The sequence below is a fragment of the Brienomyrus brachyistius genome, chromosome 9, assembly GCF_023856365.1.
Source record: "Brienomyrus brachyistius isolate T26 chromosome 9, BBRACH_0.4, whole genome shotgun sequence".
NCBI lineage: Eukaryota > Metazoa > Chordata > Actinopteri > Osteoglossiformes > Mormyridae > Brienomyrus > Brienomyrus brachyistius.
Window position 1 is genome coordinate 16,139,851 of NC_064541.1, and position 18,952 is coordinate 16,158,802.

An 18,952-nucleotide genomic window follows, 5' to 3' on the forward strand; every position below is an offset into this window, starting at 1 on the left:
CCTCCCCACCTCTGTACTCCCTTCAGATTCTAACCAGCTGTGTCCAGACGTGACTAACAGCTTCATAAAGGCATCAGGGTTCAACATGACAGGACCTCACTAGGCTGATTAGTGTAATAATGGATGGGCTGAAAAACAAAACAACATTTGTAATTTTATTGTTCATACGTGTGTAAATATGCAGCCACCCGAGTCCTAGAAGATTCCAGTGTGTCTGACGTGCTGAGGTGAGCCTACAACCCCCCCCCCCCCCAGCCTCAGCAGATTAAGCCCCCTACCTGCTTGGTGCGCCGAGGGGCCGGGCTGCTGGGGGCGCTCCCCTTGGCCGGGGCACGGAGCTGGTCCTGTGGCCGGTCGAAAAGCTCCAGGTGCAGTGACGGGAAGGTCTCGTAGCTGCGCAGATGCAGACAGATGCAGTCAGGGCCCGCAGCCACTGTGAGCCTCACTTGCCACCTTTTACACTTAGTGTTGGGGTGACGCAAGCGTGTAGCAATGACTGTCAGGGGACCGGAGCCTCCCATGTGATTAAAAGGCATGACAGGTGAGATTTACAACACGAGGTCATAGGAAGCATCCCAACACCTGAAGGAAGTCAACAGCTCCCACAAAACTTTCATTCTGAGAGACAGCACCTTCACCCACTCTGATTAGACAAGAGTTTTGGGTCAGTGACTTAAGCCAAGCCAAAGTGATCCCTTCCGCATTTAACGACGAAAAGGCAGACGCTACGAAATAACCAATGCGTCATAACGAAGCTTATTAGTGAATTGAGTGGGACATTCAACAAGCAGGCAAATATAAAATTCTGCCTATTAGCGAGCTAGCGGAACAAGCTGCCTGCTTGCTGTAAGCCCCATAAACGTCAGCCATACGTCAGCTTATAAATCGTGCTGCTCATCCGGCCTGTTTGCACAGACGTGTGGCGTGAAATGAGTGTTTAGCAAATTAGTACAAAGCTGTTTATCATGTTCTTTTTGCCGGGGGTCACGGATCTCCTCTCGGCTCCTTTCCAGCTCCTCGGGCGGCTCACGCAGTGTCACCATGAGCAACGTTTTGTGTTTTTTTCCCCGCAGCGTTAGAGGGACTCTGCGCAGTCTGGGAAGCCAGTGCGTCCTGGGGGGGGGGGAGTGGAGAGAAGCTACTCGGTCATGCGAGAAGGTTACGAAGATGAGTCACCTATAGGGGGCGGGGCACTCGGATCCATCAGACTCCTGCGGCTCCTCTGGGGGCATGATGAAGACCGTGTGCTCCCCGCTGTGCGTCTCATCAAGGTCTATCAGCCGCACCTCTTCCGGCTTCTCCACGTCCACCTGGGCAGCGAGTGACACGGCACCCTGTGATTATCTACCAGCTCCCCAGAAAGTCATGACCAGAAGTACTTCAATGACAGCGTCACACAACACTCCTGCTCAACGAAGGGCGCCAAGGACGGCAGTGTGGGCACCGCTGCGTGCAGACATTCCTTTGGCGCGCAAAGGCAGACCTTTTGGACGCACTCGTCGAAGAACTCCAGTGAAGCGTGCCTGTCGCTCACGAAGGAACACTCCTCGATGAAGTGCGTGAACATCTGGGTGCGCGTCAGCTGGGTGTAGCACTTCTGTTGGGTCCGGTCCCGGGATTTGAGGAACCCTGACAGAAGAATATATCTTGTGAAGCAACGTAAGATTTAAGCAAGTCTCTGAATTGCTGCGCTCACACACAGAAACACAAACACAGATACACACAGACAGACACATACCCTGCAGGTTGAACAGGGAGCTGCAGTTGGTGGTCTTCTCCGAGGGGGCCTGTGTGATGGGAAGCAGGTACGCCCGGTACCCCCCGCAGCAAGCAGCTCATGAAGCGTAGGAAGGCCTCCTGGATCTCCAGCTCCAGCTGCTTCTGACGCCCGTAAATGAGGTCATAGTCGGTGAGGAGGAACTCCAAGGTGGCGTCCTCTTGGCCGGGGATGCAGACTGAGGGAAGCAGGACAGGGGCAGGGAAGAAGGGGAGACAAAGGGCATGAAAACGAAGAAATTCAGAGTTTGGATAAACCTACTAAAGTACCAAGGAAGGACAACAGACCATAATAATCGTATTAACGTGATGAATACCAAGTATACACAAATGGGTTGGGTATTAATGACAAACGCATTCTAAGGAATCTTCACTGTCCCAGACGTCTACAGACACCATCCTCCAGCCACGTACAATGCACACCAACTCACTCTTCTCCAGGGTCTTATTCAGGTTACTGAGGGTCGTCAAGAGGGTCTTGCAATGCTTTCTGGGTAACGACCGCCAGGACAGCGGCTTCTTATCCTCACATCTGAGGTGAAGGAAAAAAAAAATGGAGTACGCATTCTGATTCTTACATTTCCCGGCACCTGGGGCCGGTGGATAAAACAACAGATGATCCCAGTGCTGAGCAGATCAAGCACTGCATGCTCTCACTGGAAAATGGTGTTGGTATCCAGGTCGACACACATCACGTCCTGAGGGGGGTCGTAGAGGTCAAAGTAGCTGGAGTGAACGCCCACGATGAAGGGCATGGGGGCGCACAACACGTCCGCCATCCTCAGCGGGCACAGGGGGATGTAGGGACACTGCCAGCGCAGAGGAAATGTCATCTGCGTCGAGGGGGAAGCAGTGAAACCAGCAGTCAGCACCACCACAGCAGCGAGTGCTATTTATAAACCAGCTGTCTTTTAAGCAAACAGGTCTCCTTTTGTTGATTCAACTATAAATTTACAGACTTCCTGTGTTTACAGCTAAATACATTTTCACAGTAACCTGAACTCAACAAGTCAATTTCCTCCTTACTTTTTAAATCCCATATTTGGGTTGGGTAGGTAATTTGAGTATTGCCGAGTATAGCATAGTTCCAGCATTACCTTCTGGGGGGGTCAATAAAGTTAATCTTAATCTTAATACTGAATGGCCTACTGGGCTCCTGGTCAAATTTCAACATGCAGCTGATCGTCCCGTAGCATGTTTAACAGTTTAACCTCGTGTGTTATTGAGCCCTTTATGAATGACACACGACTCAATCACGTGATGACTCAACCATGGCTGAGCGCCATGCGCCTGACTGGCAGTCCTGCGTGCCCAGAGGTGGGTAAATTCAGGACCAGGGAGTACAAGTCCAGACCAAGATTTTGTTTCAACCAACCAGTACAGAGTGCTCAGCTGGTTGGTTGGTTGGTTGGAACAAAATCTTGGTCTGGATTTTTACTCTCTGGACCTGAATCACCCACCTCTGCGCTTGTCCTACAGGAAGGTCCACGGGGGACTCACAGAGAGCAGTGCCTCGCTGACGGAGGTGAGCACGTCTGGCCGCAGCGAGTGCAGTAGCAGCTTGTGCTCCGTCAGCACGGCCAGCAGCAGTGTGCAGGCGTTCTCCGCTCCCAGGTTCTGGAGGAGCTTCACGAAGCTGGCACCACTGCAGGCAGAGAGGAGAACACTGGAGGAGAGCTCAGACACGGGGCACGGCCACACTGCATCCTGCAGTTGCTGTAAGGGGGTCTATGCTCTTGCCGGAATGACAAGATAATGCTCAAAAGTACAGATAGAACGCAGTGCTGAGTTGCCACATCTCTCATCTATTCTCCATCGAGAGACACACACACACACACACACACACACACACACACACACACACACACACACACACACAGAAACAGAGTTGTTTGGGGGGCCATGCTTAAAGACCCAACGGGGAGGTGAATAAATATCAACTAGGACAGGATTCAAACCAGCAACTTTCCGACTATAAGAACACAGACCAAACTGGCTGAGCCACAAACCAACATCTTATCTGGCCCATATTAGATTGAAGGCACTGAAATACAAGCGAGACAATTAAATGGGACATGTCTGACGATGCTCTTTACCTGAGTGGTAAAGGGGAGGAGACAGGCTGGCAGAGGAGGAGGTTGTCGTATGGGGAAAGCTGCAACGAGACACTCAGTCAAGACCTTCCTAGACAGAAAAAGTAGCCAGAGAGATGTACTTCTGATCAAACAATGCAGGGCATGCTTTGATCATCGGATCACCTTCCACCAATCAACACCAGCTAAATCTACATCTGTCACTGTGTTCTGAACGAGGGTTTTCCACCCCAATTTCCAGGGACTCGTCACAGACTTTCGTTTCATAACAGCCCTTCATTAATTAGGCATGACTGTGCTGTTATGTCAATTCCGAAGAAAGAAAATAAATGGCTATAACTAAAAAGATTAATATTAATTATAAGATAAATGTTAGTCACAAATTAATAAGTAGCCAGCTGGAGACAGGCTCGGAACCAGAGACACCTGAATGCTATGCCATGCTACGTCTATAGGTACGCTACTAGACAGTTTAGCGCCGATGATATCATGTCATATCACATCATATCCCCCCTTTATGGTGCCCCTACTATACTATACTATACTTCTATAACCCAGCTGTCCCTTCATTCCATTTAGAGGCTTATAGCAGTTAGAGAGAGGAATCTGGGAGACTTGAGGGAAGTTGAGATCTATAAGCCACACACTCTGTAAGTTGTGGTGCCTCTGGATGGTTCCCTACTTTCATGTGGTTTACCATTTGCTCTTTGTGTCCGACCTCAACACCATAACCTGTCCCAAAAGCAGCTGCATAATTATCATCATCATCATCATCATCGTCTGTTTCTGCTTCTAATTCTGGACCCATAGCTTATACTAACTAATGACCCTAGCATATGAATATTGTTGATGTCCACAGACAGTCCAGTCTGCTGTGAATGATCTCACGGGTGGTTTGGACAAAACGCCCCATGCTCTAATTGAAGGGCGGCGATCCTGATCCATGGAGAGCCGGTGCGGGTTTTTGGGATGACCTCTTATTCAGCCAATAGACAAGAAGCGGTTCCCACTCCGGTCCTGGGGACCCACTGTGATTGGCTGATTGAGAGGTCATCCCAAAAAAACGGCACCCACAGCGACTCTCTGAGGATCACATCTGTCGCCCCTGCTCTACTGCTTCTGTCTCCAGGTGATTACATGTAAAATGATTATCCATTTGTAGGTGGGAATATACAGTCAGACTGATTGAAATTTTAATGACAGCTCTGTCTGGCCATTTAGGGCAATTTACCGAAAGCCGCATGTGCACTTTCTGACCAGTGACATCACTTGCTTGCCCCCCCCCCCGCCGGCAGGGCAACAAACCCTACACCTGCGGAAGAAGCGGGACCCTTAAATAATTCACAAAACAGAAGCAAACATGAGGTCCATGGGAACTCATCACTGAACATGAGAGGTGAGATGCAGTATGCTGCAGTACTATACTAAGAAAGACTTTCAAAGGTTAGCTGTGCATTCATTTGTGTTTATTTACATATGCATTTGTAGGGTGGGCTGCTTCGCCTGCACTCACTGGCCAGCCGTCTTACCTGGACGAGAATCCGGGGGCGTTGAGGGGAGGGAAACGGGACGTTGTGCATGAAGCTGGAGATGTGCCTGCGAAGACAACATGCATTCAGGCTGGAGGAGGTGCCGTGGTCCAAGCACATGTGTGTGTACCCATGGGGGGGTACAATTTGGCAAGTGAGAATAGAGATGCAAGGGGACAAGCAAGGGAACAAGCTAGGGAACAAGCAAGGGAACAAGCAAGGGAACAAGCTAGGGAACAAGCTAGGGAACAAGCAAGGGAAACTACAACCTAGGTTTGTCATAGATGGTACGCAAGTACACAGTTGCGGCGTAAAGGCTAAAATGTGCGGTAAATTCTTGTCGCAACAATGCAAATGTGCAAAAAATTAAAAAGCATTTGCACTGTTATCACAAGAAATTACCACGCATTTTAACCATTATACCAAAAGTGTGTACTTGCATGCGAAAAATAATCCCGACTATAACGATACAATTGAGAGCCATGCACTGCGCAACATTTCGGTGAATGACGTACTGCATAAATAATGGTGGTTCCTAAGATTATTCCTAAGAACGGAGCTGAAAGGTATCATAGCATCATAGTGCAACACACAACGTTTTTGTGGTAATACTGCTGTAAACAGACCTATTGCGCTCCCAGTCATATAGCACATACAATTATGTATAGAACCTGATACTCTATAATGATAAAAGTTATTGGTTTATGTATTTACTATACTGTATTTTTTACCATTAGAGTGTAGTCGTTCCACTTATAAAAAAAATTCACTCTACTGTACTTTACTCTACAGTATGCCATGTCACGCATAGTGTGCAAATACAGACGCTCCTCTGCTCACGAACGAGATACGTTCCAAACAGCCGTTCGCAGCTTGAAATGTTCGTAAGTCGTTATTCAACATCATTTTAATGGGATAAGCAAGAGACTAAGAACTAGGATGCTGGGAGTACGCACGCTACGCTGCTGCGAGGCGGGAGTAGCGGGCGGGAGTAGCGGACAGAAGTCGCACTAGGAGGAACTGGAGCACCGAAAAAAAAATAAATTGACATTGCGGACAGGAAACAGGAGCCCAGTCAACAGTTTGGACTTACAGTCCTCTTCATTCGCATGTCTGAAAGTTCATAAGTTGAACGTTCATGAGTAGAGGAGCGTCTGTACTCCCTAAGATGTCTGCACAATGATGAAATCGCCTACATAATGCGTTTGCCAGAGTGTATCCCCGTCGCTATGCAATGCATAACCCTGCATATAAAGATGAAGTGAAAGGAACATCGACTGATTCTGACAATTATAAAGCTACTAGAACTGAAAAGCAGAGACGTTAAGGTTTGCTTGACTGGACATGAAACAGACAGTCATGGAGAATAACTCATTTCAGACTTGTTCGACATTCATGCCACGGAAGTTCATGAGACATATAACATGAGTGCTGTTCTCCTCCTTTTTACACAAACAGAAACACTCGAACGAGTATAGTTTCTTTTTGGGTGATTGAACACTTTCCTGTAATGATGCAGAAGCAGAAACTGTCCAGTTTATACAGGTTACCTGTTATTCTAGCCAACACCAACACAAGCTTCTCTGTATTGTGTCGATGGAGCACAAACATTTTTTTTTACCCACAATGACTATGCTTTCCCACAATGGGCTTTCTGTTCCATCTTTCTTATTCTAACTTCTGTGAGCTCAGCCTTTCCTGTTGCTGCCCTTGACTTATTACATCATGAAAAGAGGATCTTGCCACAAGTCGACAGGACTGACATTATAAGTAGTGGACCACGTGCCTACAGGGGTGATTCATGGGTACGGGACTACTTCTCGAGTACAAGTCCGTGTCGGTCCGGTCACTCACTTCTCCAGGGGCAGCACGTGGGGGCCGGAGATGGAGTAGCGGTAGATGAAGGTGAGGAACTTCTGGAAGACGGTGAAAAAGGGCCAGTGGGAGAGCACGCAGATGCTCTTTTTCACCTGAAGCGAGCGGTTGGTGATGGGCCGCCGGTCCACCACGCTCACCAGACCTAGGCGCACGCTCTGCCTCTCCGAGAGGCCCTCGCGCGGGAATGCCTCGTAGAACTGGATGGCGGCCCCGTACACCTGAGGACGAGGTCAAATGGTCAGGCAGGCCGGATCTGAAAACGTTGCCTGCCTGAATATTGCCGTCAGGTATATTCCTGGAGTAGAAGGACAGAACCGCAAATGGCCTTACTTCCCTAAAAGGTTCTCCTTTACCACAAACGAAACAAAGTGAGGTAACCCAAACAGAGATACGTGCTAAACCCTCCGCCCAGCAAACTAATGCAAGAGGTTTGATGCAAGAGGTTAATCATCTAGCAGGTGATGCTCTAGGCAGCTCCAGTGGTACCTTGTCTCCACAGGCACTGGTGAGGACAAAGGTAGAGAAGACAGGAAGCTGGTACTTGGTGTTGAGGGGCCAGCTCTCCACAGTGACGCCCATGGGGAGGCAAAACACGGGCACGCAGTCCGGCAGGGGAAAGGAGTCCAGGTCATCTTCGGGATAGCGGCTTATCAGACCTTCGCACGCAGAAAGATGATTACTGAATTCGGGAATCGCTGGGCTTCGCTAATTAATGCAGCGTTTGTACAAAGGATCTAATCTTACTGGCTATAGTACACATGCTGGGGCGGCCAAGTGAAGACTTACAGTGAAGGTGGCTATTAAAACAACCCAACGGGGCCTCCGGAGTATGATTAATGACGATAATGTGCCCTTTGGCTGCGTCCCTGCTGTAATGCACAAGGATACGAGGCTGATAGATGAAGGACCCACCTGCCTCGTAGGCCAGGGCATTGGCTTTGGTCATCGCTCTCTTATAGCACAGGTACAGGGCCGGACCCCACTACAGACAAAGCACATGTGCAACAATGGTGAATATGGTGCTGACTACCTGGTATCCCATCTCATTTCTGTGCGGTTCCCCTATGTTCAGGGTCGAATCGAGGCATTAATGCTCTCCACTCCTTAACCTTCTACTCAGGGAGAGCTGTTGCCTGGTGATGCCGTTCATTCAAGGTCAAAGAACTCCAAGCTTTCCAAGACTCAACATTAAACACCTTCCAGAGCCATGCAAGACATTGCCATTATATAGCTGAGGTTGCTTGAGAATCTTTACTGCTATCGCATGTCTCAGTTACCCCAATAACTCCACATAAGACTGCAGAATAAAAACTCAAAACAAAAACCCTACATACCCAGAGGTGGAAATGTCCAGTCCAGAAAGTAAAAATCCAGACCAAGGTTTTGTTTCAACCAATCAGTTGAGTATCCTGTGACTCTTTATACTCAAAGGGTTGTTTGAAGCAAAATCCTGGTCTGGAATTTTATTTTCTGGACCTGAAAAATCCACCTTTGAATGTACCAAAATACTGTTGACAAATGACTACATTTGGACTACAAAGGGTAAAACAATCCAGAACTCAGCTGAAGACTGCATCATTGAATTGATGCTATTGAGTCACTTATGCACTTTCACTATTAGTTAAACTGAGTGCTGCATGAACCATATTTGGGTTCCAGGAGCTCTCCTCACGTTGCAGTTTAGCTCAGCTCCTTCCTCTCTAAATATGCCAAGGAGTCATTTCCATCTCTGTTACTCCTGCATCAATCACAAGCCTCTGAACGCTCACCATGCCGGTGTTGAGGTTCTTGTCCACCCTGCAGAAGGTGTGGGGCACAGTCTCGCCCTTGCTGGGGAGGAGAAGGGCAATGTCGGTAACCCCCAGCGTGTTGAGGGCCTGCGAGTCGGGGGCCCGCCGGTACATCAGGAAGGTGCGGTGGGTGGTGGGCCCCCCCCAGCTCACGCTGGCCGAGCGGCTGTAGGGCGTGGTCTCGAGGACTTGCCAGCCGGGTTTGGCCGCCTCCTTTCCCTCGTACAGCACCCTGGGGAAGGACATCGCCACTGGGACTTAGACAAGCAACCCAAGTCTTTCACTACGTATGAGGTCACTGCTGTGAATCAAGGCAAGCAAATGCTCTCAGACTGGTATGCAGATCTATTCCTCTGCAAAGAATCGCGGCTAAAGCTTGCGTAACGTCTCAGTCGACCAATACACCATATAAAAAATATGAGATCTGCCACATAAAGAGCCAAAAAACATCTTGGACTATAGCTACCACCTTTGCCAGTGCACAGAGACACACAATACGTCGGTTAACATATCGGTATCGTACGATATTTGTTAAAAATCAAGATATCCGTATCGGCCCCATGTATCAATCTTGGTCGATATTTCAACTTTATCGTCAATATTTAAAGCCAGCGGCAACAGAACTAAAAACATAACCACTAAAATAATGTAAATCGCTGCATTAGAAGGTCAGCCATTTTCTGTAGTGGAGGACGAGGGATTCTGTCACTCATTCACCGCTGGAATTAGGGCGGCCACTTTGAATATGAGTAAAGAAGGGACCATATCGGTGCACCACTACTGGTGCACTCAGTCAATCCACATATACTTTGAAAAGGCATACTTGGAAGTAGAATGGTGGCGTTGGCACCTTTGATGCAAAAAGAGACAAGAGTCGCCCTCCACCCACCCGAGGTCGAGGATGGGAGGCTTGTCATGGCCCCTCCGGTAGCAGAGGTACATGTGGGGGTTGTTGATTAGGCCGGCGCTCAGCTCGGCGGGGTGGCCGCCCTGGGTCTTCTCGATGCAGGTGAAACCCTCAGGAACCTCCTCGCCCAGCCCCCTGGCGATCACGGCCAGGTCTGTCACCGGTTCCACCATACGTCCACCTCGCTGCTGCCCATCTTCGTCCAGGGGGGCCGAGCCCCCCGCCAGCCCAGCCACCACGAAGTAGTCCACCAGCTGCGGGCATTTCTCCTCAGTCATGCCGTTTGCCTGCCTGCCACTGCGGGGGCAGAGAGAGAGAGAAATGGGTACGTGAGGCGAAAGCGGGAACGAGCGAGTAAGAGGGCGAGGGAGAAGGATACGCAAGGAACGAGATCAACTTGGTGCGGGTACATGCAACTGCAGCAACGTTTCATTCATAAACAAGCATTTCAACAAGCCACTTCCTGGCCTGCTACGAAGGTCTACTCTATAGGTTTTCGACCACATAAAGATACAGCAGGAGTCGTCAGTTATTCGCATGTCAGATAAACAGAAGCAGTCCAGACAAATAGGTGCAATTCAATCAGCGAATTATGCTGAGGACGTGGACAGGAATATCTGACCAGACAAAACCGAGAGGCATCGCATTCCTTAATCAAACATGGCAAAATCGATACGGGGGGCTGGGGCATGGTGAGCAACAGCCATCGAAGGCTTCGAGGATCTTTGCCTTTATATTTAAAATCGATGGGATAGTTCTACATAGCTGGCCGGAAGGGGCGGTAGGTTACAGTGAAGCATCACTCGGGGTAAGACCTTCAATGCCCAGTGAAAGTCGCAAACTGCTACTAATGCAAACCTGAACATGCGTCTGGAACATGCGTCTGGTACAAGGCCAACATCCTTAATAGAAACGACATCCATCCGGGAGCTCATTCCCTTCTGGGGGTCAAATGCCATTTGGTGAAATGGTGCCACATGAGGGCAGGCCGTTACCCTATCCGCTACAAGTCGATACATTTGAAAGCGGTTAATTATCAGTCATATCCAACACAGACTTGGGGCCCAGAGCAGGCGGGGTCGCGGACGGACAGCGTGTCATGGTAATAATAAAACTGCTTAGTGTACGCTTTTCTCCAAGAGGCCCAACCTCCTCCAGAAACCCTTCCTGGTTACCAGCGACCCCCGTGCCGATTTCATTCTTACGACAGACCACTGTTGTCACGGTGCTTGAAGCAAGGTGCCCCCTTTCCGAGCCTGACGCTCCGCTTTCGGCCTTAATCATTGTTTTTCTTATCCTCGTCTAGGCCCCTCTGTTTCTGTACACCCCCCCCCCCCCGCAGCTGTCTGGCCCTAGATTTCGGGCTTGAGAGGTTAACAACACTTTAAAACAAGTCAAGAAATAACATGAAATGGCTCACGTTTGCAGTTCCTTTTGTAATAATGGCCATTCCCCCGCTTTCCTCTTACAGTGGGAAATTCTATTTGCGTACAGAGCTAAAAAGAGGATCCTTTGGTGTCAGGCATCATGAGCGTAACAGAAAAGCCGGCTTGCGAAATCCTCCTCTTTTAGCTGCATTAACAGAACTCGCATAAATAAACTGCCTTCGGTAAAACTGCGCTACGACAAACACTTAGGGACATTTATCATTACGGCGCACGCATAGCAACACGACCATGTTTGACAGCGGGTTTATTACCGCCTGCCATAATGCAGAGAGATGAAACACAATTATGAAAGGGAAAAAGAAAACAGGAAGTGACCCCAGCTACACGCACATCCTGTCCGGGACTGAGTTTCTCAGCAGCGTGCCGGCAGCAATAACGCCCCAGGGGGGGGTTTCCGATTAGTCGATACCTCCTCTTACAACAAGAGTGAAATTTTAAGAGTTAGTTCACGCCAGTATTTCACATGTAGATGCAAATAAAATAGCAGGTCTATATTTTTCTTCTTTTCTCTCTCAACAGAGAGCAGTTTACTTCACTTTCCAAGAGGAAATTGTGACGGACATGACAGCTATAATTTGCAAACTCAGCTCATCTGGGAGACCTTGTCATGTTTACATCCTACAGGATGGACGGTAGTTTGCGTTGGGACTGCGCCGTAAAATATGTCATCAGCTAACTGTGACAGGAAGTTTCCTTGCAGTGGGGGGAGAGACAGACAGGTTGAGATATGAAGAGTATCAGAAGATCATATACAGTCACCACTCACTGCTCACTCATTAAATTGCTCTGACTATACAGCTATTGTGAAAACGTTGTTGTTAGCGAAGGCAAACAGATCCACAGCACACAGGATTTTCGGGGATTAATGTGAGGAGGTGCACTGGGAATCCTCATAGGGGGCGTGCTTGGCATCTCATTTTTCATACCATTATTATACCATGGAATGCAGTATTTGGACAGTGTTTTCAAAAGCGACACTCTCGTTTTGGTAAAAAAAAAATTTGCCCAGTCAGGGGGCAGTGGTCCCTCGTTATACAACTTTCCGGGGGAGGGGTTAAGTTTCGCCAAATGGCTAAATTTCAAGATACCGCAGTATACTGTACGCTACCATAATACTGGCCAAGCCGCCAGCATGGTGTAGCCGGGCAGGTGATCAGGACAAGATACAGAGGCACAGTTTGCTGATAAATTTTGATAATTCTTCATGCCCTCCTGCACTATAAAACCACACAGACATTGACAAACATCCCTCCAAATTACTGAATAACATCAGCTATTCCACACAATATAAAATTAACAGCAGGTCTGAAATACACAAAAATCTCTATGATCTCTATGATGATTTTTTTAAAAAGTGTTACGAACGCCAGCACTAATTACGTAATGGTTATTCTACGGAGGCATCAGAGCAGGGATGCGGACAGATGCGTCGGACACCGAGCGCGAAATTTATTCTAAAACTGGAATTAAAATAAGGACTAATGAGCACGGGCTGGGATATTAGAATTCACTGGACCATTATTAGATACTGCATATATCATCTGACTAACTGGAACAGGAAAAGCAATGAAATGCTGACAATCACAACAGGCAGGAGTTTCGTCATTTTCTGTTATTAGGCCAAGCAACGCAACTTTGAACCAAATGCCGTCCACATCTCAAGCTAGTTGTTTAAACCAGAAAACTTCAGTTAACATTCAGCAGCATTAATCTGTACTGGACTGAAACGCTCTGCTGCAGGTATGAAATTTCCCTCGAATTTCTGTGGTGATCCACAGTGTCTGATCTGGAGCTGTATTTGGCCACAGAACAGGTAAATCAGGAACTGCACTGCAAGATTCAGGAAGAGTTTATTTCCAGCAGCAATAAGTATGCAATAAGTACGCAGCAGCAGTAACATTAACTGAAAAACCCCATTGTCATTTATTGACCGCTGCCATTTAAGGGTTAGCACCTTGTTGTCCTAATTCTGTCTTTTTGTATATTGTATGTATATAATATACAGCATGTATATTTCATGTATGCCGTACATTTATTATTTGCCCTGATAATTCTGTTATTTGCCGTTTATTGATATATTGTCTTAAACCTGAAAATAGGTACACAAGTAATTCAGAGTACTTGTAGAAATGATAATAAAGATTTTGAAACTCATGTTGAGTAAATAAGAAGTGAAAGAAAAAAAAAATTAATCACCCGACTGTCTGTACTACTGTTTCTCAGCTGAAGAGCTCAGCTTCTTCCAAACTGCCATTTGTTTCTGGGGTCAATCCGAGCCACGTAATCAGCATGTGGCAACAGGGGGGAAACTGGCACAAGGGTTCTGTTATAACTTGTGATAACCACCAAAGCGTGACAAGAGGAAGGAAATCGCAGCTGCAGTTCATCTGGGGATTCAGTGTAATCGTGCTCACTCTTGATTCCAGGTACACCCAACTTTTAAATAAAAATAATAATACGTCTTGCGAGATCTGACACACTTCAAAAACCAATCGAGACACCATTCATAGGGTGATCCGTTAAGACGGAGAATCACCGGACGTGCGCCGTACTATCAGTCTGCTGGCCGGCTGACAATAGGCGTCCTACTGCAAGTAGAAGTGAAAGGAAAAAAATGTGCAACCTCCTCCCCCCCCAAGATTTGTAGAGTTCTGTTAATATTCTGGTATGTTTATATGACAACAGAGTGGCAACCAGTCAGATTATATATTAGAGCAGCTGACTACAAAACACCTCAAGTGCACCAGTTCCTTCCTGTGTTATTTATATCAAAAAGCATGTTTATTTATACACACATAGACCCAAGCAAAAGGCACAGCACCTATATAAAAATTCTAAAAATAGCTGCTGATTAACGAGTCATAGAGAGGTCTGTCAAGGGCCCTATATCTCAGAGACAGACCATCATTTCTGTACCAGTAGTGCAGATGGAGAAAGGCTTGCAGAAGCCACTCAACCGAGTTCCCCAGGTGCCCGTGGGTGATAAGAACCGTCCAGACAAACTGCAAGGACAGCAGCAGCATCATCACAGGGCAGCGATTCCACATTCTGCGCCACTGAGTGACGCTGGCTTCGCTGAACCCTTTAGCCCACCGACCCGTTTGATGAGACCTTCAGACCTGCTAATCATCAGTGTTCAAGTCGCTCTCCTCCAAAATCACAAAACGCCTTCCCACCAGATTCTGCAGTCAACCGGAATCGCGATGTTCAGCCAAGAAGATCTCCCTCCATCTCTGGGGATTTATTTAGGCTTTGTCGTCCAGTGCATTGTTTTTCCTCATACGCTCCAAGCCATCCTACGCTCAAGTTTGTGCTGTGGAAAAATACGTCTCCAGGGTCCAAAGGCAGATGCGATTCCTTCCATACTTGCTACAAGCTCTTCACACCAAGTGCGATTACCAAATCTGTTACAGAACCGAGCATAACAGCCTATCCTTCAAGAACACAGGCCGCCATGAAAGAACTGACTGACACAGACCACTACAGATATATCCAGGTTTATACTGCAAACAGTCATAGTTCCAAACAGCTGCACTGAAAAATGCCAGACATGCAGGACACTATAAATACCTTCATAATGCATTATAACGGACATAATACTGACCATTATAATGCATTATGAAGGCATCTATAGTGCATTATGGATCAGAGCTTCATAGAGCATTCGTAATGCATAATACATATGACTATAATGTGTCACAGCTTTTTATAAATAGTTAGAACCATGTTTAAAATATGAATGCATTATAATGCATTATGAAGGTATCTATAATGCATTATACATGACTGCTTTAAGTGTTACCAAAAATCCTTTAAATCCTTTATTATTAGGGGGTCCAAGCACCAGTGGAGATGGATCCTTATTGTTTTTACTGTTTTTGTTATCGCTTTCTTTATAATCGTGTCACCTATCAATTCTTTGTCTTTAAGGATACAATTTGATCCATTTAAACAGACAGATATTAAGTACCTTAATATACCTAAATGACAAATACTTTTTTTAAGGGCATCACAGCAGGTCTAGGGACCAGCATCCTTTTAGTTAAGGCCTACCTGCTGATATGCTATCAAAGTCTATTAAAACCCACAAACTCCCTTGGTCTCCTTACAAATGGAAGCTGTGGCATTCTGACCAACTCGGAAGAACATGAGAGAGAGAAAGAGAGAGAGATTATAAAATTTACATTTAATTTAAATGTTTAATTTAAAAGCATTCTAATGCCATTATGCAAAGGGCCATTTTGTTATTCTGTAATCAACGGGCCATTACGCCTTTTTGTGGAGGACAAAAAGTCGATTAAGTCAGCAAAAAAGATTTGTTAGGGAATAGCCACGAGCTTGTCAGAGTGCCCGGGTCACTGGCCCAGCCAATGGGAAGCACAGAGGAGTTATTCAGCGTATCAGAAAAAGGGTTTATAGAAAGCCCAGCTGGCACAGCACCCCCCCCGCGCCAACACGGGGCCATCGCGACAATGGCGGTCCCGTGGGAGTCCGGCCAGTCCACAACGCCTCATTGTGAGTAGGAGCACGTGATGTCACCTCGCACACTCGTTAACAGGGAACGAAAACACGCCAAACTGGAAACACGCGAGCATCCAAGTCCAAAAAAATGAGGCCGATGCATACAAGCTTGAGAGGGAGTCATCAATACTTAAAACTGCGCTGGCAATCAGAATACACAAGGACTAAAAGAATCAGCAGCGACCACTTCAGCATCAACACTGACAGGAAGAGCAAGACTGATGTTTGAAAACAGCCCTGCTTCCTTCGAATGACACTACGATGACGGCATTCATCTATATTTGACTACAAGGTTTGCCTAACAGTCCATGAACAACATCTTGCTTTTGTCGTAATTACTACATCTGTTCTAAATGTAACAATATTCGATAATACCAAATTATCACAAATAACCTACTCTTCGGCAACAAAGACCGCTGAACATGTAACAGATCCCAACCGCAAGACATTTTAATCATGTGTTTCATATCATTGTTATTAGACCCAAACGACTCACAGTAACATAAGAGAATGATAACATTGTTCTACACTTGCACATATTTCATGGGAGAAGCGAAGAAATCTACTGCGATTACCTCTGTTGACAAGCAGCTAATTCCCAATAGCACAACAATATCAAAAGGTAAAAAAAAGTCAAACGTTATTTTGACTTACCAGAAGCCCCTTAGTTTGATTAAACAGATTCCGTTATAACATTTCCAGGAAGATCTACTTCTGCGAGGCCTTGGCACCCATCGCGATCCCCAGCGGAGCCCAGCTCAGTCACGGCGGTCGACTGTCAGCGACGCGCATGCAGCCCAGTCCCGGCTCGGTGTTGTAGTTCTGCTCCAGAGGCGTCTGACGGGACACGTGGGCACGCCGTCCCTATCCGTCAGCGTGTCAGCGTACCGGGGAAGTGGCTATTTCCAGTGGGCTCTCTATTTTAAGACCCCTCAGGAATACAGCGACTGGAGGACACATGGTACAGGAGTGCCACAGCTGGTACAGACCGACTCGCTTCACAGCAAGGGATCCAAAGGCAATATAGCATCTATGCAGGAGACTCAAACTCACTCAGCTTTTACTCAAACAGCGCAAGGCCTAAGACGTTAAAACATCCCACGGTTAATATTCAATACATAACTAAAAAAGCGGACAGTGAGTAGCGTAACCAAATAGAAAAGGTGTAATTAGTAGACTGCACACGCTTTCAGATTAAATGGTACCCATTCAGTGGAACTTCTCTCACGACATAAATATTTCCTGATAAACGATAGCAGTTATTACCGCAATAAAAAAAATATTTATATCGACATATTAAATTCTTTTATGTATATGGGATATTATTAAATATATTTTCTCGAGAAAGCGTTAGCCTACAGAAATTAGCGAAGGCTAATGCTACATGTGGCAAACGAAAAAACGTGGCATTGGGGGAATCTGCAAAGGGAACTGAGCCTGTGTTACAGAGACAGCAGGGCACATGAAACCAGGCCTCAGCTACACCTAAACTTAAGGGAGCTTGTGTTGGCCATCTTTAAAAAGGCTAAACGCCTGAACATAATCAGTTACTCTGACTGACAGCCCTAACAACTGCATACAGAAAACTAACGAAAGAAATGTCCTTTTGTGTCCAAACATTGTCTCCCTACTGCTGCATACAAAGCAGGGAATGAGACGTCTCTTTTTGCAAGTACTTCTCCCTTGTTTGAGTGCTTCCATGAGGTCAGGGTGGCTGAGAGACTCAGAACAAAGGTAAAGATCTTCCTCTAAGGAGCTGGGCAGAGCCCTCCGGTCAGCACGGGGAAACCTAATCTAACCACTCGGCGAGAGGCAATGCGCACGTTGGCGGAGGCGCACGGAGGGACAAATATAGGCGACACGACACAGACTGGAAAGTCAGCACCCGTGGGGCCAGCAGAAGGTGCAAGAAAAACAAGGGGAAAGGAAGAGGGATTAGAGAGATGGCAGGGATGAAGGCAGAAATGGGTGAACGCCAGTCAGCGAGCGAACAGAGAGAGCGAGAGAGAGAGAGGAGAAGGGAGAAAGGAAGAGTTTATTTCGAGCAGTTGGCAGTTTTGGTCTGATAGGAAGAAGACCCGTGATTAACTCATATACAGGATGACCGTATTAAAAAAGACTGGCAGAAAATATAAAGCACCACCCACTCTATGATGTAAAGACACATGTAACACTGCTGTGACTCGCACCGTTGTTTCATACGCCACAGCATGACTTTGGTCGAATGTCACACTGCCCTCAGACACGGCAAACGGGAGACGCCGATTAAAATAATAATATATCAAGACATGCCTGCGGAATACAAATCACCGGGGTAAGGAAGATGGCAGCAGTAGTACAGCAGCAGGCCGTTAGCTTATCCGGCTGGCGACTAAGGAAGGCCTGCACGGGTGCCACAAGGCAGGATGGCACTGAGGAGCTGGAGGGCCAACGGAGGCACGAGATCTCACCGCCACCGCACAGCGGCCCAAGAAAACGCAGAGCTGGCATTTAGAAACTGCCGACCTTTTCGCTGTGCCGATGCCAGAAGAGAGGCACGTAATCGTTACGATACGGGGCCACTCAGAGTGGATTACGCATTGATCTGCTCACCAATCATACAGAGTTAGCATATGAAAGACCTTCTTTTACCAGAAGAGATGACAGTAGAAAGACAGGATGAATAAGATTCTTGTGCACAATGAAGAATGTCAACAGTGCAGCCATAGATGTTTCGGCGATAACAATGGAGTACAGCGGCATGTAGGTCACTCCTGCGATTCAGTCCATCATGTGACATGTGACCACAGACAGGGTTTAGACCGCAAAGAGAAAGGACACAGTTCTTGGGAAGCGTCAATCCCCGCCACTGCTCAAACCCACAGCTCGGGCGGCCACTTCCTCCTTTCATGAGCTGGACAAATCCCTCACTTCGATAAAACCACACGAGAGGTTCGACTAACAAAATTAAAACAGCTTCTCAAAGCCAGAGATGCTGTGGTTTCACATCCACACAGACCGGCACTAGCGC

General features: G+C 47.1%; 1 protein-coding gene across 1 annotated transcript in view; it reads right to left on the reverse strand.

Moving 5' to 3' along the window:
* The window catches only part of LOC125748570 (DENN domain-containing protein 4B-like), a 35,690-nt gene that overhangs the window by 12,123 nt on the left and 4,615 nt on the right, over positions 1-18,952 (reverse strand). Inside the window, 15 exon segments of the mRNA XM_049024858.1 lie at positions 279-393; positions 1,177-1,310; positions 1,484-1,629; positions 1,739-1,820; positions 1,822-1,955; positions 2,208-2,308; positions 2,434-2,609; positions 3,277-3,421; positions 3,873-3,931; positions 5,399-5,465; positions 7,253-7,494; positions 7,763-7,932; positions 8,189-8,258; positions 9,046-9,298; positions 9,956-10,270. Coding sequence (XP_048880815.1) covers positions 279-393; positions 1,177-1,310; positions 1,484-1,629; positions 1,739-1,820; positions 1,822-1,955; positions 2,208-2,308; positions 2,434-2,609; positions 3,277-3,421; positions 3,873-3,931; positions 5,399-5,465; positions 7,253-7,494; positions 7,763-7,932; positions 8,189-8,258; positions 9,046-9,298; positions 9,956-10,270 — 2,209 coding nt within the window.